The 26,607-nt window shown below is 46.4% G+C and overlaps 1 protein-coding gene across 2 annotated transcripts in view; it reads left to right on the top strand.

Annotated features, from left to right (window-relative positions):
- STK32B (serine/threonine kinase 32B) overlaps nucleotides 1–26,607 on the top strand; it is a 405,107-nt gene that overhangs the window by 375,733 nt on the left and 2,767 nt on the right. For both annotated transcript variants that reach the window (XM_027545017.1, XM_027545015.1), the window contains one exon: nucleotides 992–1,056. In XM_027545017.1, coding sequence (XP_027400818.1) covers nucleotides 992–1,056 — 65 coding nt within the window. The remainder of the gene's footprint in view (nucleotides 1–991; nucleotides 1,057–26,607) is intronic.

Raw genomic sequence — 26,607 nt, 5'->3', positions numbered from 1 at the left:
TATTCTCTAGGTCCATCCATGTTGCTGCAGATGGGATTACAGCATTCTTTTTATGGCTGAGGAGTACTCCACTGTACATATGCACCACATCTTCTTTATCCATTCATCTGTCAATGCACATTTAGGTTGCTTCTACAACACATCTTTCTAGAGGACACAGTTCACCCCACAACTTTCCCTTCCTCCATCAAAATATATTAAACATTACAATTTATGATTACATTGCTATGAAGACAAATATAGCATTCGGTGTTAAAAGTTCATTCTTTTCAGCTTATTTGAAAAAAATATCTCTGTAGCCCCTAAAAGTACTGTGGACCCTAGGCTGTGTGCTGGGACTAATGCAGAAGTTGACCAGGGGAGGCCTGGGTGGGCATTCACGTGGGCCCACAGCGGATGGAGGTCCTGCAGACACGTGCACGTCCATCCTGCATCCAGGCAGCTGTGAGACGTGAGTTAGAACATTTGTGAGACCGTGGTCCTTGGCTCCTGTTCCTGAGGAGAATGAGCATCTTTGTGTGACGGCCTTGAAATCCCCCTCCCCCACCGTGCTGCTCAGTCAGGCCTCATGAACATTCAAGTGATCAGGAAACCAGGGTCCTGATTTTCAGTTCATATTCCAGAGACTTCCCTGGTGGTCTAGTGGTTAAGACTGTGTTTCCACCACAGTGGGGTGCAGGTTTGATCCCTGGTCAAGAAACTAAGATCTCACATTCCATGTGGCCAAAATGTAAAAACAAACAAACAAACTCAACTCATAGCCCATTTTAACAAGACTTTGACATTGCATTTAATGGCTTAACATGTAGAAAAACATCTTCTTCTGTCAGCCCTTACCTCCCCATGACACTGTCGCCTGTACAGTCAGGGCTGTTCCAGCTGCTTAGCTTGTCCCCATCCCCAAGCATCCTATTTAGATCAGTGTCTGGTCGTCCTCACTCTGGGGAGGATGCGTCGTCACTTACGGTCCCCTCTCTGTGCTCTTTGACAGAATGGACACCTCCAGCAGTGCTTGGAGACTGTGCGGAAGGAATTCATCATATTCAACAGAGAGAAGTAAGTATGCTACCAGGATCCACTGGGCAGAGCCCTTTCAAGGGACCCATGGTCTCCCTGGGTGAATCAAGGCCCCCAAACCCCATGAAGCCAGCCACGATGCTGGAAGGGAACCAGCAGGCAGACCCCATTATTCTAATCCTGCCTCTGCCGTCTGGCCCAAGCAAGGCTCCAACTTCACCTCTCTGGGCCCCGGGGGTCTTTATGTGAAGTGGGGTGACCACAGCAGGACTGATGGCACACAGGATGCTGGCATGGAGGGGCAGGCCAGCAGATGGCTACACGCCCGAGACCCGGAGAAAAACTGCCTTGGATCAAGTCCTGGGTCTGCTGCTGCCAGAGCAACCCAGGGCAGGTCGCTTAACATCATGGAGCCTCACTGTCAGCAACGACAAAGTGGAAATCACGCCCTTGCCGTGTGGTTGCTGTAAGGTTGATTCAAGGCCTGGCGTGGTAGGAGCATTCAGGAAAAGGATAACTGTTATGATTGTTGTTGTGATTATCATTATTTGATGGGATAACGTGGTGTGGGCTGTGCTAGGACCCCAGCATTGTGGACTGGCAGGAGACAGGATGATGGTAAGGTGGGAGGGGCTGACCTGATCACATGACTGACCTGATCACATGACTGACCTGATCACATGACTGCCCTTACAGCAGCCGAGGAAGTGGAGGCTCAGGCTTGGTCCCACCCATGTTACCATCTGGGGGTCCATCCACCAGTGCCTGATGACTCAGAGAGAGGCCTCAAGGGGCCGTGGGCTCACACAACAGGAGCCGAGGCCCTGCAGGCAGGACTCACAGCACATAGCTCCATTTATCTAGTCATTCACCCAGGCCTCGGGCTTGCAGAGACAATCAGATCCACTTCCGTCCCTACAGGAGGGCCAGATGGACACATGCCCAGTTGACCCTTATGTGTTCACCCGTGTTCCACCACTTTCGGCTTCTCGCAGGTAGCAGCCACAGAGGGTCCACACGTTGTGGGAGAGGGCAGCCCAGGCATGACTTTGCAGCAGGCACACAGCTCAGCCTGGGTGTCAGGGAAGCTCCTGGAGGTGCCATGCCTGGCGGTGCCCTGATGGGCGAGGAGGCCAGGGCATGGAGGTCCATCAGTGAGGGCAATACACAGAGAAGCAAGGTGGCCTGGCAGAGGTGGGCACCTGCAGCTGGATTAGAAGCTTGAATTCCCAGAGTATGCCAGGGGGTGGGCGGGAGGTGCAGCAGGGTGTGAGGGCCCTGGGGAGGGCTGTTTGGGTTGATGGGCTGGACAGGGCCCCATTCCCAGTGGGCGCTGGGGGAGATGAAGGAGGCAGTAGCCTGTCCTTTGTCCTGGGTGGCTACAAATCTAGGCTAGTAGACACACAAACACAGACACACCAAGCCAGACAACATCACTCACTCATCAACATCACTCATCTCTCAGACAGCCTCACCCACACTGATCATGTCCTTGGTCCCAGCAGGATGGGAAGAAACTTGGAGCAGGTGAGGGCTAGGATTATAAGAGGTTTCAGAGCCCATCACATTTCCTTGTGGTCCTGTCTGCTCTGAGGCTCATGGTCCCTTCCCCACGGTAGACAGTCAGTCCTGGGAACTTCCGCTGAAACCAGCTTGGGCATTTTGGACCACAGTGAGAATGAGCTCCAGGCAGCCTTGGCTCGGGTCCTCCAGTGGTTTAGGCAGGGACTGTAGCATCCTCAAAGAGTACCTGGGTGGAAAATGGGAGCCTGTGAAATGCAGAGGGTGACAGACCCGAGCAGGGAGCAATCACACTGTGTGTGGCACTGTGTGTCAGAAGACGCTTCCATCTGGAACCTGAAGAACCCAAGTTGTTTCCCTTAAAAAGAAAATGAAAATGAGATACCCCTCCTTGTGTTGTCAGGTGGCATCTGGCTGTTTTTAGCAGAAACCCAACTATATAGTGGCTTTGACCAATCAGATGTTCTTTCTTACGTGGAAAGGTGAATGTAGTAAGATCACCCAGCTATACTGAGAACCCCCATGAGAGTTGTGGTTGTGGAGTTGAAGTGAGGCTGGCACCGTTAACAGGAGTTCTCAAAATAAAGATGGAGGATGGAAGTTGTCTTCCAGATGGGGGTGGTCAGGATGACCATATGTGAAAGCGGGAGGCATGGAAGAAGATGGGAAAGGGGAGATGTGCGTGGGTTTGACAGAGGTTTCTGCTCTTTTGTCCCTGCGTCTCTGCTCCCCAGTAGCCCTGAAGCTAATAGGCTACCTGTCAGGGCAGGTGTGCTGGGAGCAGTGTCTTTCCCCCAGCTTCTCCCCACAAGGATGCTGTCCTGTACCTTGCCAACCCCTCCATGTCAAACCCTATCCCTGCTCCATGATGTACCCGGGAAAGGACCCACATTACAGCCACCCATAACCACCCTGCTGCAACTTCTCATCTGCTAAAAGGAAACAAGGAGAACACTCTTGAGAGTCCCTTGGACTGCAAGGAGATCCAACCAGTCCATCCTAAAGGAGATCAGTCCTGGGTGTTCATTGGAAGGACTGATGCTGAAGCTGAAACTCCAATACTTTGGCCATCTGATGCAAAGAGCTGACTCATTGGAAAAGACCCTGATGCTGGGAACGATTGAAGGCAGGAGGAGAAGGGAGGGGATGACAGAGGATGAGATAGTTGGATGGCATCACCAACTCAGTGGACATGAGTTTGAGTAAACTCAGGGAGTTGGTGATGGACAGGGAAGCCTGGCATGCTATGGTTCATGGGGTCACAAAGAGTCAGACATGACTGAGCAACTGAACTGAACTGGAAAGGAAACAATGGAAACAGTAACAGACTTTATTTTAGGGGGCTCCAAAATTGCTTCAGATGGTGACTGCAGCCATGAAATTAAAAGACACTTGCTCCTTGGAAGAAAAGCTATGACCAACCTAGACAGTATATTAAAAAACAGAGACATACCTTTGCCAACAAAGATCCATATAGTCAAAGCTAAGGTTTTTCCAGTAGTCATGTATGGATGTGAGAGTTGGACTATAAAGAAAGCTGAGTGCCGAAGAATTGATGCTTTTGAACTGTGGTGTTGGAGAAGACTCTTGAGAGTCCCGTGGACAGCAAAGAGATCCAACCGGTCAATTGTAAAGGGAATCAGTCCTGAATATTCATTAGAAGGACTGATGCTGAAGCTGAAACTCCAATACTTTGGCCACCTGATGCGAACAACTGACTCCTTACAACAGACCCTGATGCTGGGAGGGATTGTGGGCAGGAGGAGAAGGGGACAACAGAGGATGAGATGGTTGGATGGCATCACCGACTCGATGGACATGAGTTTGAGTGGACTCCGGGAGTTGGTGATGGACACGGAGGCCTGGCGTGCTGCAATTCATGGGGTCGCAAAGAGTCAGACATGACTGAGCGACTGAACTGAACTGAACTGATATAAATAGTACACACATGGTTTATCCGTTTTTCTTGTGGACATTTGGGCTGTTTGTAGAATTTATCTATTAGGAATTAAGGTGTCATAAATATTTTGTACAATCCTCTTTGTAGATGCATTTTTATCACTCTTGGAGAATAACATGATTCTGTAGACATCTAGGAGCATGAGTGAAAGGGGTTTCCAAAAATCTCTTTTATATTAGCGAGATAGGCACCATGCATCCTGCACTCCTTTCTGTGGTCCTGTTTATGAAGCACCTGTTCTGCTGACACTGGAGTAGCTGGAAAATTAAAGACCTTATTTCCAACATCAGCCACGTGGCCAGTGGGATGCTGAGAGGGGACTGAGACACCGAGCCAAGCTTCCCTTCATGCTCCACTGGGACCTTGCTGCCCGCTTCTTGCCTCCTCTGGCAGTTCCTTCTCCTTTTGGTCTCTGCAGGCCTGGCCGTCCGCCTGAAACACACTGCTCCTACTTCCTGCGTAGTCATTACAGACCTTATCTCCTCTGTGTCTTATGTGCGTGCTCAGATGCTTCAGTCATTTCCGACTCTCTGCGACCCCGTGGGTGTTAGCACACCAGGCTCCTCTGTCCGTGGAATTCTCCAGGCATGAATACTGGAGTGGGTTGCCATGCCCTCCTCCAGGGGATCTTCCCGACCCAGTGATCAAACCCGTGTCTCCAGTGTCTCATGCACGGCAGGTGGATTCTTTACCACTGAGCCACTGGGCAGGCCCTTGTCTCTGCAGAGGGTGCTGCAAAGGTGAACTAGAAGGAAGTGCCATGGTCACAGGGGTTCCTGTCAGGAACTCCTGGGGTGAGAGTTGTTAGCATTTAGAGTTGCTGCCTCTGTTAAATAGGATGAACTATGACCTCCCAAAAGATATGTTGAAGTTCTAGCCACCAGGACTTCAAAATATAACCTTATTTCCAATCCTTGGAAATAGGGTTGTTGCAGATATAATTAGCTGAGATGAGATCATACTGGAACAGAGGACTCTTAATCCGAAATGCATGCATGCATGTTCAGCCCATCAGTTGTGCCTGACTCTTTATGACTCCATGGACTGCAGCCTGCCAGGCTCCTCTGTCCATGGGATTTCCAGCCAAGAATACTGGAGTGGGTTGCCATTTCCTTCTCCAGGGGATCTTCCTGACTCAGGGATAGAAACCACATCTCCTGCATTGGCAGGTGGATTCTTTACCCCTGAGTCACCAAGGAAGCCCATGAATCCAATATGAGTGATGTCCTAAGAAGAAGATAAGAGACACAGACACACAGAGAAGACTGTGTGAAGATGGAGGCAGAGACTAGAGTGATGCATCTACAAACCAAGGGGCGCCAAGGATGACCCACAGCCACCAGAAGCCAGAGGGGCCCTGGTACAGATTCTCCATCAGCCCCTCCAGAAGGAGCTAACCCAGCTGACAGCTTGACTTCAGACTTCTGCCTCCAGACTGTGAGACAATACATTTCTGTTGTTGTGAACTATCCAGGTGGGGACACCTGTTACAGCCACCCTAGGAAACAAGTACAGCATCCTTCTGAATCCGAAGTAGAGAGAATGGGCCTGTGACTCTACAGTTTACATCTTTCCAGTCATTCTGATGCCTCAGGGTTTGAGAATTTCTCCTAGAGACCCATGTACCCAAACTGTGCCTCCTCCAGTTAGTTCTTGGCTGAGTCACGGGTGTTTGTGCACACTCTCTTGTGTCCAGATCTTTGCCATCCCATAAACTATAGCCCACCTGGCTCCTCTGTCCATGGAATTTTCCAGGCAAAAATACTGGAGTGGGTTGCCATTTCCTCCTCCAGGGGATCTTCCCAACTCAGAGACTGAACCCGAGTCTTCTGTGTCTCCTGCATTGGCAGGCAGATTCTTTACCACTGAGCCATCTGGGAAGCCCAAAAGAATCCCTTCTAAAAATGTCCCCAAGAACAGAAGGAATGAAAAATGCCCAACAAACTGACACTGTATATTGAGACTGAAAAGTGAGGCAGGAGGGCAGCTCCATAAAGCAGAATTAGGAAGTTTTGTATGGGTAACTTACGAACGACTTGGATCAGGCATATGGCAATCTGGAAGCATCCCCAGCTGCACTCCATACTTCTAAGGGACCATCAGGAGTTTTATAGTTAAGCTCAGTTATGAAGGGAAGTGCTTGGAGACAGAAACTGAGTTCCTAAGTCAAGACCCTATCTGATTTATGATGGGTGGGTGCCAAAAATATGTCAGCCAAGGTCTTTGTCCTTATTTGGAGACTAACAGAGCAGAGATGCTACTTGGACCTAATGATCATTATGCTGTGTGCTAAATCACTTCAGTCTTGTCCATCTCTGTTCAATTCTATGGACTGTAGGCTTCTCAGTCCCTGGGATTCTTCAGGCAAGAGTATTGGAGAGGCTTTCCATTTCTTCCGCCAGGGAATCTTCCCCACTCAGGGACTGAACCTGCGTCTCTTAGATCTTCCGCAAAGGCAGCCAGGTTCTTTACCGCTAGCGCCATCTGGGAAGCTAAATAATATCTATGATCATTAAACAATATCTGTTCATTACAAAGGGGCTGCTCAGGTGGCGCAGTGGTAAAGAATCTGCCTGTCAATGCAGGAGAGAAGAGTTCAATCCCTGGGTAGGGAAGATGATCCCCTGGAGGAGGATATGGCAACCCACTCCAGTATTCTTGCCTGACAAATTATACAGACAGAGGAGCCTGCCGGGCTACAGTCCATGGGGTCACAAAGAGTGGGACACAAATGAGCACCCACACACACATTCTTTACAAATCCACTGACAATGGAGAAGAGACTTATTGCACAGCACAGTCCTAGGTAGGGTTAGTGGAAGGACAGGAGGAACTGAATGGGCCCAAGATGACGTCGGTGATGGACAGACATGGCAGACCCTCTAGTCCTCTTCCTCCTTTGCCTTGAATCATTCATCTGCAACTTTGAGCCCTCATGTGTTGAAGGATGCCACTAAAGACACAAACACCCTGCACAGCCACCTGCCTCTTGCATGGTCAGGTGTGCTTCCTCAACCAGAAGAAGCTCTTGGGCAGAGCAAAGGTCCCCCTGCGTCATGGGACTACTGTCCTAGGCTTTAAGGGGGACATGAGCTGGGCACCTATTGCATCAGCTCCCATGGAAGATTCTCATTGGTCCTTTGAAAGATGCATCATAATCCTGGACTGGTACCTGGGGACACAGAAGAGGATATAGCAGGACCTATGACCTCAGGATGCTTGAGGCCTAAAGGGTACAGATTGGGACACAGACTTGCTTGGACCACTGTGCAAACGTCGAGGAGATGCCCTAGGTCTGACTTCTCTGGACCTCACTTTCTAGACACAGAACAAAATTAAAATTAGCACTACCTAATTTTCTGGAAACACAGTTATTAATGGATCATGGTCTCAGCTGGCAAAAGGCCACTGAGTGAGGTGGAGCATCTGGTTCCAGGGACTGGTCCGGGCTTCCAAGGACCCAGGCAGCTGAGCTTCCATTAGTTTGAGAAATGCACCATGGGGCTTGTCTTCCAATTTTAGCCAAAGATCAGAGCAGGGGTGATTTTTCCAAAAGGTCTTTTCAATAGCAGTTGACAAAGCTTTGCAGTATAAGAAGCCCCTGATGAGAAAGGAATTTTCTATCTGCTTCATCTTGTAAAGAACTTAAACATTTAAAATCATACTAAAGCTACCTTTGGAGCCCTTGAAAACGTTACATTTTAATAATCAAATACTGCACATGCTATATTTAGTAATACTATTAATAATGACTGTATGTGATTTTATGGGTTTTATATCATGTTTCCTTAATCCAGGGCTACTCAACCTCAGCTCTATTGCCATTTGATGACTCTTGACATCAATTCTTTGATGTGGGGACAGTTCTATACATTGTAAGAGGTTTAGCAGAATCTGTGACCTTTTACTCATTAGATATCCATAGCACCTCCATAGCTATGACACCAAAAATGGCCCCAAACTTTACCTGGGAGGCAGATCGCCCCCGCTTGAGAACCATTGCTCAAACCCCTACCCATCACATTTTCTAAGGTACTCCTCCTCCTCCTCCTCCTTCTTCCTCCTGAGCTCTTGCAGCTCTTAATTGTAACATGAAGGACCTGAAATCTGATCTTCCATCCACTGGATTCTGGGCTCTTTCTGCTACATATGCTTTCATCCAGGTGTCCAGCAGGTGCTTATTCCACATCCCCACTGGGTGGGGTACTGGGGATAGAATGGGAGCAAAGTCCCTGTTCCCATGGGGCTCACTGTCTGGTAGAACAAGCTCTGTGAGATGAAGGAAGGGGTTACTTTCTGCAGTGGTGTATTTGGGGTTCTCTCCAGTGCGTCCTGTGGGGCCCTGACTTGCAGGGAGCTGATGTTATTAGGCTTCATTTTTATAGGGCACTCGCTGTATGACATTTAGTCTGTACATCCATCCTGTGAGCCAGCTACTTTTATTGCCTCATTTTGCAGCTGGAGAAGGGTAGGCATAAAGCAGGTGGCGGGCACATGGCCAAGAGATAGCAGGGAGGGAGGGGAGTATAAGGAGGCAGTCTAGCTCCAGAGCCCAAAGTGTAATGAAAGTGTTATTTGTTCAGTCGTGTCCTACTCTTTGCGACCCTATGGACTGCAGCACACCAGGCTTCCCTGTCTTTCACTATCTCCTGTAGTTTGTTCAAATCCATGTCCTTTGAGTCAATGATGCTATCCAACCATCCCATCCTCTGTCTCCTCCTTCTCCTGCCTTCAATCTTTCCCAGATCAGAGTCTTTTCCAATGAGTCAACTCTTTGCATCTGGTGGCCCAGATGATACAAATTAATATGAATCACAGTATATTCAAAGTTCGCTGGCTTCATCTGCCCATGCGGCCTCCTTAGAATTTCCCAGCAGATAGATAGGGACCTTCCATTTTGGCTTGGAGCCTCTGGGAGCTGGTGGCAAGGAGGTATGAGGATAACTCATCTCAGGCTTGGGAATGGAGTGGACATTGCAGGTCCTGGCTCTGCTTCTCTCGGTGGCCAGCCTGGTGGGGTTCCAGCTTCTCTGGAAGCCTCAGGATCCATAAGTGTGTCAATAAAGGCTGGGCTGTGCATCAGTGACTCCATGACTTGACCAAGGTCTGTGTCACTCACAGAAAACCTTGACATCCTTCTCAGCTCTTCAACAACCCACAGGGAAGGAGGGACAGAGTTAGAGCCACTTTTCCCAGATATGTCTATAAAACGGGAAAACCTTTCCTCGGGCACCCTCCTTCTAACTTCCGTGCTAGGAAGAGGCCGACTCTGAGAATCCAGCCTCTGAAATCAAGGCCAGTGCACTGACATTCTCTCCAGTTTGAGGTTCCCAATGTGGTGCAAACCTCGATTTCACAGGAGCAGGTGAAAGGGAACAGCAGCTGACAGTTGAGAGCACCTGTGGTGTGTTGAGCTCAGGGTGGGGATGGGGCCCTGCAGCCACTTTCTCACCCAGTTCTCATCGCAGGTCTATCCGTGAGTGTCTTCCTGCCTGTTTCACGGTCAGAGAAACTGATAAAAGCATAACTGCAGTGATGTGTCTAAGGGAGAGTGGAGAGAGGGGCCAGGCGACTGAATGGGAAGCAGAGTGGCATCTTTCCAAACACAAGGAAACGGCCAGGGGAAATCAACTCCATGGCCTGAAACCGCGGGAGGAATTTCAGCCCCAGATGAAAGTGACCGGAGGGAAACTCTAGTTCCATGAAAACTCAAAATCAAGAAATCACACAGGAATCAGGGCCCTCTCCACTCCAGTACTCTTGCCTGGAAAATCCCATGGATGGAGGAGCCTGGTAGGCTGCAGTCCATGGGGTCGCTAAGAGTCGGACATGACTAAGCGACTTCACTTTTACTTTTCACTTTCTTGCATTGGAGAAGGAAATGGCAACCCACTCCAGTGTTCTTGCCTGGAGAATCCCAGGGACGGGGGAGCCTGGTGGGCTGCCGTCTATGGGGTCACACAGAGTCAGACACGACTGAAGTGACTTAGCAGCAGCAGCAGTCCTCTTCGCTGGGGTCTCAGTCAGAGGAAATTGCAGCTGGGTTAAAAAGGGTAACTGATCCTGACATATCCATCTCAGCCACAGAAAATAAAACATGGCCAGTTTTCAGTTGGCCAAAGGAGACACACTGCTGCTGCTGCTGCTAAGTCGCTTCAGTAGTGTCCGACTCTGTGCAACCCCATAGATGGCAGCCCACCAGGCTCCTCCGTCCTAGGGATTCTCCAGTCAAGAATACTGCACTGGGTTGCCATTTCCTTCTCCAATGCATGCATGCATGCTAAGTCGCTTCAGTCGTGTCCAACTCTGTGTAACCCCATAGACCACAGCCCACCAGGCTCCTCTGTCCACAGGATTCTCTAGGCAAGAATACTTGAGTGACTTAAGGAGACACACAGACCCTGACAAATTGCCTCAACTGTATGCAACCCTGTATCATGTTGCTCTAAAGCACATATGGTCATTGGTCTGCTCAGATTTAACTCATTTAAAGACCTATCTTTACTTTTCCTTGCATCAGATTTCTCTAGTCAAAAAGAGGTACCCTAATTTTTATATGAATATTTATAGGCCTTATTTAATCCTATGTGAAATAAGGCTATGTGTAAATTTGAAAGCTATAAATAGGATCCAGTGATCTGTTTTAGAGTAAATGTTGTTGTTGGTGGTGGTGGTCTAATTTTCTCCCTGTTACATATGGAAATCTCATTGCTAGCCAGTTAAGTGAAATAGGTTATCATTTTTTAGAATATTGAAAGCCTGTTACATACCATGCACTGTGCTTGATGCTTTATACACATTTACATTTTATCTAAAATAAATCCTCACCACAACCTTGATTTGTAAGTATTGACATCTACAGAGGACTTCCTGGTGGCTCAATGGTAAAGAATCTGCCTACAATGCAGGAGACACAAGAGACGCAGGTTTGATCCCTGGGTCAGGAAGATCCCCTGGGGGAGGGCATGGCAACCCACTCCAGTATTTTTGCCTGGAGAATCCCAATGACAGAAGAGCCCAGTGGGCTACAGTTCATGGGGTCACAAAGAATCAGACACAACTGAAGTGACTTAGCACACACGCATGACATCTACAGAGAAGGAGTCATTTGCCCAACTTTATCTGGAAGGGTGGTGTAGGTATTAAATGAGGAGGTGTTGAGTAAGAATGAACTCAACAAGTCTCAGTCCCTATCACTCAGAAACTTGAGGGTGCCATCCCTTCTATTTCCCCCAGAGCTCATCTGTTTGCAAAAGGGGAAAGAGGATGCTTAGTAAGATAATCCTCTCCTTTCTGCTATATCACACCCAAGGTGCAGCTGACTCCATCCTCAGACTTCCTCAAATAGGTTTTGCTTCAGGCAATAGGAGATAAAATAGAATTTTAATGCTTCTGGCCAAAGGCTCTTATTGAATTTGCAAGATAAGTGTTGCATACAAGGTGATCTTCCCAATAAGTGATAAGATTTGAAAGTAGAACAGACAGTTATACTGAGCTTTTACTTAAGGAAAAGACATCTCATGAGGAACTAGAAATGATGTTGTATCAGTCACAGTTGCAGAGGAGACACTCTCCAAGGATAATTTATCTACAGAGGACCCTTTACAAAGGTGTGGCTATAAGGACGTCATAGAGGCTTGTGCAGTAAGTAAACTGGGGCTTCAGAGAAGGCAAGGTGTTCCCACTGGGAGGTTGAAGAGATGAGAGGGAGGCCATCCAGAAGGCTCCCTCGATTGGAGAAGTGACCTTCCAAGGTTCCCAGTAGCCCCAGGGGCCAGTACAGGAAGGGGACTGGGGACTTAATGCCCTTGCTCCTTCTAATTTCTGCCAGGGCTCCTGAGCGGTCAACCCCTGGAAGCCCAAAGTGCTTAGGAGTTTTTGATACAGTTCCTACAAGTCAGACTCACAGGCTGGAGAGCAGGTGGAGAGTGGGGTGGGGTGAATCTGGGGGACAGTGAAAGGTGGTTAGTTTGGGGGCTCCTAAGAATTGAAGGTATATCCCTAGAGAGAGAAAAATTATAATCATCTGAATAATTCCAGGAAGTGCACCAAAGGCCAGTGGGGAGGACCTATCAGGCCACGGATTTCTCAGTTGCAATTCTATGCAAAGGAAAAGTTTATAAGCATTTGAGCAGTTCCCAAGTGAAGTGGACAATCTGGGGAGGAGGGCAGTGGGGTTTGGGTTAAGATGGGCTGGCTCTGTGCAAGGGATGCTAGAGAAGGGATTCTTGCAGTGTGCAAACAATTAGACCAGGTGACTGCTTGCTTCTCTTCAATCAGATCAGATCAGATCAGTCGCTCAGTCGTGTCCGACTCTTTGCGACCCCATGAATCACAGCACGCCAGGCCTCCCTGTCCATCACCAACTCCCGGAGTTCACTCAGACTCATGTCCATCGAGTCAGTGATGCCATCCAGCCATCTCATCCTCTGTCGTCCCCTTCTCCTCTTGCCCCCAATCCCTCCCAGCATCAGAGTCTTTTCCAAGGAGTCAACTCTTCGCATGAGGTGGCCAAAGTACTGGAGTTTCAGCTTTAGCGTCATTCCTTCCAAAGAAATCCCAGGGCTGATCTCCTTTAGAATGGACTGGTTGGATCTCCTTGCAGTCCAAGGGACTCTCAAGAGTCTTCTCCAATACCACAGTTCAAAAGCATCAATTCTTCGGTGCTCAGCCTTCTTCACAGTCCAACTCTCACATCCATACATGACCACAGGAAAAACCATAGCCCTGACTAGACAAACCTTTGTGGGCAAAGTAATGTCTCTGCTTTTGAATATGCTATCTAGGTTGGTCATAACTTTCCTTCCAAGGAGTAAGCGTCTTTTAATTTCATGGCTGAAGTCACCATCTGCAGTGATTTTGGAGCCCAGAAAAATATAGTCTGACACTGTTTCCACTGTTTCCCCATCTATTTCCCACGAAGTGATGGGACCCGATGCCATGATCTTCGTTTTCTGAATGTTGAGCTTTAAGCCAACTTTTTCACTCTCCTCTTTCACCTTCATCAAGAGGCCTTTTAGTTCCTCTTCACTTTCTGCCATAAGGGTGGTGTCATCTGCATACCTGAGGTTATTGATATTTCTCCCGGCAATCTTGATTCCAGCTTGTGCTTCTTCCAGTCCAGCGTTTCTCATGATGTACTCTGCATATAAGTTAAATAAGCAGGGTGACTCTATACAGCCTTGATGTACTCCTTTCCCTATTTGGAACCAGTCTGTTGTTCCATGTCCAGTTCTAACTGTTGCTTCCTGACCTGCATACAAATTTCTCAAGAGGTAGATCAGGTGGTCTGGTATTCCCACCTCTTTCAGAATTTTCCACAATTTATTGTGATCCACACAGTCAGAGGCCTTGGCATAGTCAATAAAGCAGAAATAGATGTTTTTCTGGAACTCTCTTGCTTTTTTGATGATGCAGCAGATGTTGGCAATTTGATCTCTGGTTCTTCTGCCTTTTCTAAAATCAGCTTGAACATCAGGAAGTTCACGGTTCACATATTGCTGAAGCCTGGCTTGGAGAATTTTGAGCATTACTTTACTAGCATGTGAGATGAGTGCAATTGTGCGGTAGTTTGAGTATTCTTTGGCATTGCCTTTCTTTGGGATTGGAATGAAAACTGACCTTTTCCAGTCCTGTGGCCACTGCTGAGTTTTCCAAATTTGCTGGTATATTGAGTGCAGCACTTTCACAGCATCATCTTTCAGGATTTGGAATAGCTCAACTGGAATTCCATCACCTCCACTAGCTTTGTTCATAGTGATGCTTTCTAAGGCCCACTTGACTTCATATTCCAGGATGTCTGGCTCTAGGTCAGTGATCACACCATCGTGATTATCTGGGTTGTGAAGATCTTTTGTGTACAGTTCTTCTGTGTATTCTTGCCACCTCTTCTTAATATCTTCTGCTTCTGTTAGGTTCATACCATTTCTGTCCTTTATCGAGCCCATCTTTGCATGAAATGTTCCTTTGGTATCTCTGATTTTCTTGAAGAGATCTCTAGTCTTTCCCATTCTGTTGTTTTCCTCTATTTCTTTGCATTGATCGCTGAAGAAGGCTTTCTTATCTCTTCTTGATATTCTTTGGAACTCTGCATTCAGATGTTTATATCTTTCCTTTTCTCCTTTGCTTTTCGCTTCTCTTCTTTTTGCAGCTATTTGTAAGGCCTCCCCAGACAGCCATTTTGCTTTTTTCATTTCTTTTCCATGGAGATGGTCTTGATCCCTGTCTCCTGTACAATGCCATGAACCTCATTCCATAGCTCATCAGGCACTCTGTCTATCAGATCCAGGCCCTTAAATCTATTTCTCACTTCCACTGTACTACTGTTCTACTGCGGACACTGTCCTACTGCAGACAGGAATCCCTCAGAAGAAATGGAGTAGCCATCATGGTCAACAAAAGAGTCCGAAATGCAGTACTTGGATGCAATCTCAAAAATGACAGAATGATCTCTGTTCGTTTCCAAGGCGAACTGTTCAATATCACAGTAATCCAAGTCTATGCCCCAACCAGTAATGCTGAAGAAGCTGAAGTTGAACGGTTCTATGAAGACCTACAAGACCTTTTAGAACTAACACCCAAAAAAGATGTCCTTTTCATTATAGGGGACTGGAATGCAAAAGTAGGAAGTCAAGAAACACCTGGAGTAACAGGCAAATTTGGCCTTGCAATACGGAATGAAGCAGGGCAAAGACTAATAGAGTTTTGCCAAGAAAATACACTGGTCATAACAAACACCCTCTTCTAACAACACAAGAGAAGACTCTATACATGGACATCACCAGGTGGTCAACACTGAAATCAGATTGATTATATTCTTTGCAGCCAAAGATAGAGAAGCTCTATACAGTCAGCAAAAACAAGACCAGGAGCTGACTGTGGCTCAGACCATAAACTCCTTATTGCCAAATTCAGACTTAAATTGAAGAAAGTAGGGAAAACCACTAGACCATTCAGGTATGACCTAAACCAAATCCCTTCTCTTCAATATCCACCTTCTATCCCCAAACAGACAACTCTTCTTCAAGTTGGTGCATGCTCTTCCAGAACTTTCCAGTAACTTTGACTCTTTGGTTTTTATTAACTGTGGACAGGCAGTATACATAATAGCTAAGAGCGTAGCCTCTGGAATCAGACTGCCTGGTTTTGAATCCTGATCCATGTTTGCTTTGCGACCTCGGACCTCACACTAGTGCCTCAGTTTCCTCATCTGTAAAGTGGTGAAAGTGAAAATTGCTCAGTTGTGTCCAACTCTTCGCAACCCCATGACCTATAGCCTGCCAGGCTCCTCTGTCTGTGGAATTCTCCAGGCCAAAATACTGGAGTGGAGGTAGCCGTTCCCTTCTCCAGGGGATCTTCCCAACCCAGGGATCAAACCCGGGTCTCCCACGTTGCAGACAGATTCTGTACTGTCTGAGCCACCAGGGAAGAGGGTGTTAAAACCTACCCTGTATGAAAGACTGTTGTATGGACCAGTGAGTGAACAAATGTTAAGCACTTAACACCCTTCCTACACGATCAGTCAGCACTGCCCAAATATTTACTAGTAATATTTATTATACACAAAATTACCAGGCCAATATAGTACTGTATCAATTAAGTGCCATATCAGACATCATTGTGCCTTAATTTTTAAACCAACACTTACATATACATACAAAACAGCAACCTATCTCAACTCCCTTGGCCACAAGAGATAGAGCTCCAATTTGACTCATGCAAACTGTCATCCACAAGGTCTGTGAGCTCACCAGTTCTGCCAGTGGTCATGAATTCTTGTCCAGCGAGGATACGCTGTTACTCCATTCGGTTGGGATTGGCTTCCTTTCCCCCTCAGTGTGTTGAGACAGAGCCTGCCAACCTGTGCAAACAGGCAGCTGATGAGCAGTAGAAACCTGGCTGGGCGTTTATTCCTGCCTCCACCTGCCCAGCTTTCCAGCACAGACTGTCTGTGCACCTGCCCCCGGCCGGCTGATGCAAGGTCACAAATGGCACGCCGTGGCCCTTTCCCAGAGGAGGGGCGACCAGCAACCAGGTTGGAGACCCAGTTCCAGGCACCAGTTCCATGCCCAGCCTTTCCTGGTTTGCAGACCCCCCCTGGGTCCCGCCGTGACTTGTGCAACTGGATTCCCCCACCTGAGCCTGTTGCCTGTCTCACCCATGGCTGGGTCCTGACCTTCAGCCACTCTATATCACCCCATTCCAGTACCCTGCACTTTTCTGTGTCTCCCTCCTTGATCCCCTAGAATGGAACCATCTGTGGGGACCTTCTTGCTGGGAGACATTCATCAGAACTAACACAGGAAGTTAAACTTGACTTACTGATCCTGTTTCTCCATCTGTGAAATGGGAGTATCCCCACACTGCAATCAGTAACAAAGAAAGGTGGCTTAGTGGTAAAGAATCTGCCTGCCAATGCAGGAGGCAAAAAAAAAAAAAAAAAGCAGATTCAATCCCCAGGTTGGGAAGATCCTTTGGAGGAGGAAATGGCAATGCACTTCAGTATTCTTGCCTGGAGAATTCCATGGACAGAAAAGCCTGGTGGGCTACAGTCCATGGGATTGCAAAGAATCAGACACGACTGAGTACATGCATCACACATCCACACTGCAGTCATCATCATAAAAATCCCTGCCCTTTATAAAGTGCCTGTTACAGGCAGGTAGATACTATGCATTGTTCACCTTCATTAAAGAGGTGGTGTTGTGGGGGTGTTACAGGTGAGGAACGAGAGGCTTCAGGAAGTTGGGTGAGTTCCCCCAGGTCCCTCAGCCACTCACAGCAAAGCTGGGATCCTGATTGAATTCTGTATGATTCCAAAGCCTGCATTCTCCCACCACGCCACACGGCCACTCCAAGATGCCACACGGTTCTGGACGCATATAACCAGTGAAATGATATGAATAGGTGTGACAGTACTTGAAGTGTTTTCCTTTTTGAAGCACCCAGCACAAAGGAAAGCTGGTCAGTCTGAACCAGGGAGCCAGGCTGTATCTTGGATTTGAGGCTGTAGATCAATGTTGGTGTTAATCTGACTGCATCCTCGGGGTGTGAAAGAGCTTGGTTTGAAATTACTTTGATTGCTAACCATTTTCTTTTCGTCCTGTGTAGTGCTTTGCCTTTGAAAAATGCCTCCAGCCCATATTACGATGAATTTTAATATGTCCTGTTCTCATTAATCGAGGGTCTCCATCACAGAGCACTTCCTTCTGACAATTAATGTTTGAGTTCGGGACGTTGAGAGCATTCACATCCATCACTCAGAATTCTGGTCACAAAACTGACAATTAATTTGATAAAGTTGGCTGAGAAAATTAAATGTTCCTGCCATTGCAGAGATAACTAGCCAATTTGTATCAGTAGACTTGGGCTACATCTACTAAGATATGTAAAATCCTTTTTCATTTCCTCCTGAAATATAGATAACTGGGCTCTGGGCTAGTCATGGAAGTGAGCTCTTGGGACCAACCATATGGTTTCACATCATTGTCTTGGTTCCTGGGTTTCTATTTAAGCAAACTGAGCCTTTCTATGGAGAAGGAAATGGCAACCCACTCCTGTGTTCTTGCCTGGAGAATCCCAGGGATGGGGGAGCCTGGTGGGCTGCCTCTATGGAGTCACACAGAGTCAGACACGACTGAAGTGACTTAGCAGCAGCAGCAGCAGAGCCTTTCTAATTTCTTCAGAGCATGGCAAAATCATTCCACGCTGTCTCCTCCCAGATCCGGATTGAAAGGCATGAGATTCAGTGGAAAGAGCAGGGGCCTTGGAGACAGACAGACCTGAGTTGGAATCCAGCCTCCCAAAGTCACATGGCTAGTAAGTGGCAGACTCAGAGACAGAACGAGATAGCCTGGCTCTAAGCCCAGGCCCTGGAGGCCGGGCCATACTGCCTCCTCTGGCAGAGGCTTCATCACAGTGAACATTCACTGTTTGCTCTCTGTTGTGTTCCCCAGGCCTCAACTGTGAGCCTGGCATACTCATAGCTGGTGGAAAGAATGAGTGGAAGGATATGGAAGTAATAGGTGGATCAGATGATTGATCAGATGAATGGAAATATGGGAGTAGATGGATGAATGAATAGGCAGAAGGGTGGTGGATGGATAGATGGGTGGATGGATAGTAAATGAAAAGGTGACAGATGGGAGGTAGCTGTGTGGGTGGATGGGTAAATAGGGAGTCTCTGGGGGCAATCAATGGATAGGGTGGATAGTGAATTGAGGGACAGGTGAGTCAGTAGATGGATGATGAGCAGATGGGTGGATGGAGGGATGTATTGATGAATGGATGGATAATGAATGGATGAGATAGATTTCTATATAGGAGGTGCATGGATGGGTAGGTGAATAAGTAAGTGGATGGAGGGGGGACACAGTGAGTAGGAGTGGACACGTAGGGGTGGGGTGGAACAGATAATTGAACATATGGGTGGATGATGGATGGATGGAAGGGTGGAGTAGAATATATGATAGGTGAAGAGAAAGTGGATGGGTAGATGGATGGTGAATAGTTGGTAGGTGGGCAGGACTGTAGATGCAGAGAGAAGAAGGCAGGCTTTGGAGCCTCGAAGAACTAGATCAGAATCCAGTTCTGTAAGCCTGTAGGGGGATGGGTGGGTGTCTAGAGAGGGTTCTTCCTTTTTGGTTCTGTCTCCTCATCTCACACTGAGCCTGGTGGTAAGTTGCAAGCGGCATGACTCACGTCTCATTTACTTACTGTTCGAAGCCCCCAGCACTCAGGTCATATTGTTCCACATACAACCCTCCATAGAAGAGGGGAGACTTGAAACAGCCAGTTCTCTTTAAAACAGCTCTGTCCAAGAGGAGGAGCTGAAGTTGCTGAAATTACATAGCTCCAAAAAAGACTGATCCACCCTGGAATTTTTTTTTTTTTTTTTACTTTCTGTGCCTTACTGCACTGTTGTCCTTTTATTTCAAATTTCTTCCCTCCCTCCAGCTACCCACATTCCACATCAATCCTTAAAGCCCAGCTCAAAAGCTGCCTCCTGCAGGAAGCCTTCCTTGATCTACACAAGACTTCTGACTCCATCTCTCCCTTACTGGGGCTCCCTCTTCCATATGTTCCACTCTTTATTATGCAGCTTTTGAAGCTTTATTTTGCATTATAATCAGAGAGTACAGAAGTCTAGAGATAGTAATGCTATCTAAGCTATGTTTGGGCATTTAAAAGAAAATCTTAATGGCATTCATCTTTATCTTGCAATATACCTAGAGAATTATGCAATATTACAGATGTGAACCAAATAGCGATGTCCTACTTTGTAAGTAAAACAATTTCCTTTTCACTTCCATAGGTTTCTTGTCATTTGAGTTTTCCCTATTTCTGATCTGATTTTCTCTCCAGAGATGCCTGAGAGAGTCTCTCTGAATGAAGGGGAGGGAATAAGAAAACAGGAGCAAGATTCTCAGACAATCCCAGCCTTGCAGATGAAATCCGACCACCCTCCTCCCTCCCCATAGATTCTCCCCTCCTTGCCCACTTTGTCCTTTAGATCCCAGCTCTGTCCCTTTGGTCCTGACCCCTCCTCCACTAGGATGATGTGTTTTATCCTGCCTGCCTTCCCCAGTTGTCCCACCTGGAGGGCTGCAAGCCTCAGAGGCAGGTGGACTGCACACCTGGTCCTGGGTCCTGCAAGTAGACAAAGGACAGGAAGCAATAGCCACCAAGTTCCCTATCTTATAAACTGCTGTGTTGCTGCTGATGTTTCAGCATTGGCTGGAGGACTTGCTCAAATACTAGCATGGTTCCAAACACTAGGTGTCCCCACCACACACACACACACACACACACACACAGCATCCCCATCACACACAGCATCCCCATGATACACACACACACACATACAGAGCATCCCCACCACACACAGCATCCCCATCATACACACACACACATACAGCATCCCCATAATACACACACACACACAGCATCACCATCATACACACACACACACACACACACAGCATCCCCATCACACACACACACACACAGCATCCCCATAATACACACACACACATACAGCATCCACACCACATGTATGTGTACACACACACACACATATACAGCATCCCCATAATACACACACACACACACACACACAGCATCCCCATCACACACACATACAGCATCCCCATCATACACACACACACATACAGTATCCATACCACATGTATGTGTACACACACACACACATATACAGCATCCCCATCATACACACACACACACACACACACACACAGCATCCCCATCACACACACACACACACAGCATCCCCATAATACACACACACATATACAGCATCCACACCACATGTATGTGTACACACACACACACATATACAGCATCCCCATAATACACACACACACACACACACACACAGCATCCCCATCACACACACATACAGCATCCCCATCATACACACACACACATACAGTATCCATACCACATGTATGTGTACACACACACACACATATACAGCATCCCCATAATACACACACACACACACACAGCATCCCCACCATACACACACACACATACAGCATCCACACCACATGTATGTGTACACACACACACACACACATATACAGCATCCCCATAATATACACAGAGCATCTCCACCATACACACACACACATATAGCATCCACACCACATGTATGTGTACACACACACACACATATACAGCATCCCCATAATAAACACACACACACACACACACACACACAGCATCCCCATCACACACACACAGCATCCCCACCATACACACACACACATACAGCATCCCCATAATACACACACATACACACACACACACACCATCCCCATAATACACATACACACACACACACAGAGCATCCCCATCACACACACACACACACACACACAGCATCCCCACCATACACACACACACATACAGCATCCACACCACATGTATGTGTACACACACACACACACATATACAGCATCCCCATAATATACACAGAGCATCTCCACCATACACACACACATACAGCATCCTCATCATACACACACACATACAGCATCCCCATCACACACACACACACACACAGCATCCCCACCATACACATACACACACACAAACTGAGATCCATCTGAGGCTGTGTATGTGTTCACCTGAGGGTCCTCCACAGTTCTCTGCATGTGACGAGCACGCACAGAAGTTTGTTGGGTGAAACAGCTCTTTCGTTTAAATCAAGCTGTAGGCCTGCACTCCATCTGACAGAACATACTGATGTAAAGGATACATTCCGGCTGAAACCTGTGTCTTTCAGAACAAGGTAGAACTCTAGTAATATGATTATTTCCTGCTCTGTACTAGATATTTCGTGCCCATCCTCTCTGATTCCCTTTAGCCTCCTGCTGAGTAAGTGATATAGTCCCCAGTGATAGATCGGGAAACTGAGGCTCCCAAGATAGACAGCTTGACCCCTTGACTCAAGTGGCTGGTGTTGAGATCCAGGGTTTGAGCTGAGCTCTTCCCTGGTCTCAGACTTCTCATTGCCTCCCTAAATGTCTCAGCTTCATGTTTTGGCCTAACCATCTACACGTCATGACAGCTGTGGTTTAGGGCATGATCCTGAACTTGATGAGATCAGAAAGGGAAGGATGTTGACCTCCACAATCACGTGGAAAGCAGCCGGGTGGCCAGCTGTTAGGAAATGCAGTGTTCACATCCCTGCTCCCTCAAGGTAAATTGCTGCAGCCACTATTTTTAAGGAGGAGCCTTAAAAACTAAAGAGTTGCCATATGAGCTAGCAATCCCACTCCTGCGTACATATCCAGAGAAAACCTGGCACCCCAGTGTTCATAGCAGCACTACTTACAATAGGTAAGACACAAAAGCAGCCTAAATGTCTATCAACAGATGAGCGGATAAAGAAGATGTAGCATTGCTCAACCATAAAAAAGAATGAAAATGCCATTTGCAGCAATATGGATGGACCTAGAGATTATCATGCTTAGTGAAGAAACGTAAACAGAGAAAGACAAATATCATATGATATGACTTATACGTGAAATCTAAAATATGATACAGATGAATTTATTTACAAAATGGAAACAGACTCACATAGAAAATAAACTTATGAACATTGGGGTACACGTGTCTCTTTCAATTCTGGTTTCCTCGGTGTGTATGCCCAGCAGTGGGATTGCTGGGTCGTATGGCAGTTCTATTTCCAGTTTTGTAAGGAATCTCCACACTCTTCTCCATAGTGGCTGTACTAGTTTGCATTCCCACCAACAGTGTAAGAGGGTTCCCTTTTCTCTACACCCTCTCTAGCATTTATTGCTTGTAGACTTTTGGATGGCAGAATGAAATGGTACCTCATTGTGGTTTTGATTTGCATTTCTCTGATAATAAGTGATGTTGAGCATCTTTTCATGTGCTTGTTAGCCATCTGTATGTCTTCTTTGGAGAAATGTCTAGTTCTTTGGCCCATTTTTTGATTGGGTCATTTATTTTTCTGGAATTGAGCTGCAGGTGTTGCTTGTATATTTTTGAGATTAGTTGTTTGTCAGTTGCTTCATTTGCTATTATTTTCTCCCATTCTGAAGTCTGTCTTTTCACCTTGCTTATAGTTTCCTTTGTTGTACAGAAGATTTTAAGTTTAATTAGGTCCCATTTGTTTATTTTTGCTTTTATTTCCAATATTCTGGGAGGTGGGTCATAGAGGATCCTGCTGTGATTTATGTCAGAGAGTGTTTTGCCTATGTTCTCCTCTAGGAGCTTTATAGTTTCTGGTCTTACATTTAGATCTTTAATCCATTTTGAGTTTATTTTTATGTATGGTGTTAGAAAGTGTTCTAGTTTCATTCATGTACCCCAATGTTCATCGCAGTACTATTTATAATAGCCAGGACATGGAAGCAACCTAGATGTCCATCAGCAGATGAATGGATAAGAAAGCTGTGGTACACATACACAATGGAGTATTACTCAGCCATTAAAAAGAATACATTTGAATCAGTTGGTGGATGAAACTGGAGCCTATTATACAGGGTGAAGTAAGCCATAAAGAAAAACACCAATACAGTATACTAATGCATATATATGGAATTTAGAAAGATGGTAATGATAACCCTGTATGTGAGAAAGGAAAAGAGACACAGATGTATAGAACAGTCTTTTGGACTCTGGGAGAGGGAGAGGGTGGGATGATTTGGGAGAATGGCATTGAAACATGTATAATATCATATATGAAACAAAAAAAAAAAGCAAAGAAAATAAACGTATGGTTACCAAAGGGTGAAGGAAGGGAGGAGGGATAAATTAGGAGTCTGGGATTAGCAGATGTAAACTACTATACATAAAATTAAATGACAAGGGCAGCTGTATTCAATATCCTGTAATAAGCCACAATGGAAAAGAATATGAAAACAAACATATAAATAGACATGTAGAGATATACAACCGAGTCACTTTACTGGACCCAGAAACTAACATAACGCAAATCAATTATACTTCAATAAAAAAATTTTTTTAAAGAATTAAACTCCCTCAACACTGTTTGTCGTGGAGTATATTGTAAGTCTGGGTGCTCATCTGTTCAGGTATTTCTTTGTGAGATCAGTTCAGTTCAGTCGCTCAGTCCTGTCTGACTCTTTGAGACCCCATAGACTGTAGCACACCAGGCTTGCCTGTCCATCACCAACTCCCAGAGCTTGCTCAAACTCATGTCCATCAAATCAGTGTTGCCATCCAACCATCTCATCCTCTGTTGTCCCCTTCTCCTCCTGCCCTCAATCTTTCCCAGCATCAGGGTCTTTTCAAATGAGTCAGTTCTTCCCATCAGGTGACAAAGTATTAGAGTTTCAGCTTCAGCATCAGTCCTTCCAATGAATATTCAGGACTGATTTCCTTTACAATTGACTAGTTGGATCTCCTTGTGTCCAAGGGACTCTCAAGAGTCTTCTCCAACACCACAGTTCAAAAGCATCAATTCTTCGGCCCTCAGCTTTCTTTATAGTCCAACTCTCACTTCCATACATGACCACTGGAAAAACAAAACTTTGACTAGACAGACCTTTGTTGGCAAAGTAATGTCTCTGTATTTGAATACGCTGTCTGGGTTGGTCACAGCTTTCCTTCCAAGGAGCAAGTGTCTTAACCTCATGGCTACAATCACCATCTGCAGTGATTTTAGAGCCCCCCAAAACAAAGCCTCTCACTGTTTCCATGTTTCCCCATCTATTTGCCATGAAGTGATGGGACCAGATGCCCTGATCTTAGTTTTCAGAATATTGAGCTTTAAGCCAACTTTTTCACTCTCCTCTTTCACTTTCATCAAGAGGCTATTTAGTTCTTCTTAGGCTTCCCTGGCAATGGCACCCCACTCCAGTACTCTTGCCTGGAAAATCCCATGGACCGGGGAGCCTGGAAGGCTGCAGTCCATGGGGTCGCTGACGGTTGGACGCGACTGAGCAACTTTACTTTCACTTTTCACCTTCATGCATTGGAGAAGGAGATGGCAACCCACTCCAGCGTTCTTGCCTGGAGAATCCCAGGGATGGGGGAGCCTGGTGGGCTGCCATCTATGGGGTCACACAGAATCGGACACAACTAAAGTGACTTAGCAGCAGCAGCAGGCTTCCCTGGTGGCTCAGAGGGTAAAGCATCTGCCTGCAATGCCGGAGACCTGGGTTCGATTCCTGGGTCAGGAAGATCCCCTGGAGAAGGAAATGTCAATCCACTCCAGCACTCTTGCCTGGAAAATCCCATGGACGGAGGAGCCTGATAGACTATAGTCCATGGGGTTGCAAAGAGACACGACTGAGCGACTTCACTTTCACTTTCTGCCATAAGGGTGGTGTCATCTGCATATCTGAGGTTATTGATATTTCTCCTGGCAATCTTGATTCCAGCTTGTGCTTCAACCAGCCCAGCGTTTCCCATGATGTAGTCTGCATGTAAGTTAAATAAGCAGGGTGACAATATACAGCCTTGACGTACTCCTTTCCCTGTTTGGAACCAGTCTGTTGTTCCATGTCCAGTTCTAACTTGCTTCTTGACCTGCATACAGATTTCACAGGAGGCAGGTAAGTTGGTCTGGTATTCCCATCTCTTTTAAGAATTTTCCACAGTTTGTGGTGATCCACACAGTCAAAGGCTTTGGCGTAGTCAATAAAGCAGAAGTATATGTTTTTCTGGAACTCTCTTACTTTTTCTGTGATCCAACAGATGTTGGCAATTTGATCTCCAGTTCCTCTGCCTTTTCTAAATCCAACTTGAACATCTGGAAGTTCACAGTTCATGTACTATTGAAGCCTGGCTTGGAGAATTTTTAACTCTGCTAGCGTGTGAGATGAGTGCAATCATGTGGTAGTTTGAACAATCTTTGGCATTGTCTTTCTTTGGGATTGGAATGAAAACTGATCTTTTCCAGTCCTGTGGCCACTGCTGAGTTTTCCAAATTTGCTGGCATGTTGAGTGCAGCACTTTCACAGCATCATTTTTTAAGATTTGAGTTACCTCAACTGGAATTCCATCACCTCCACTAGCTTTGGTCGTAGTGATGTTTCCTAAGGCCCACTTGACTTTGCATTCCAGAATGTCTGGCTCTGGGTGAATGATCACACCATTGTAGTTATATGGGTCTTGAAGATCTTTTTTGTACAGTTCTCTGTATATTCTTGCCACCTCTTCTTAATATCTTCTGCTTCTGTTAGTTCCCTACCATTTCTGTCCTTTATTGAGCCCATCTTTGCATGAAATGTTCCCTTGTTATCTCTAATTTTCTTGAAGAGATCTCTAGTCTTTCCCATTCTATTGTTTTCCTCTATTTCTTTGCACTGATCACAGAGGAAGGCTTTCTTATCTCTCCTTGCTGTTCTTTGGAACTCTGCATTCAAATGGATATATCTTTCTTTTTTCTCCTTTGCCTTTAGCGTCTCTTCTTTTCTCAGCCATTTGTAAGGCCTCCTCAGACAACCATTTTGCCTTTTTGCATTTCTTTTTCTTGGAGATGGTCTTGATCACTGCCTCCTGTACAGTGTCAGGAACCTCTTGCCTATAGTCCTTCAGGCACTCTGTCTATCAGATCTAATCTCTTGAATCTGTTTGTCATTTTCATT

Source organism: Bos indicus x Bos taurus, chromosome 6 (genome assembly GCF_003369695.1).
Source record: "Bos indicus x Bos taurus breed Angus x Brahman F1 hybrid chromosome 6, Bos_hybrid_MaternalHap_v2.0, whole genome shotgun sequence".
NCBI classification, from domain to species: Eukaryota; Metazoa; Chordata; class Mammalia; order Artiodactyla; family Bovidae; genus Bos; species Bos indicus x Bos taurus.
This window is presented reverse-complemented; position numbering and strand designations above follow the sequence as displayed.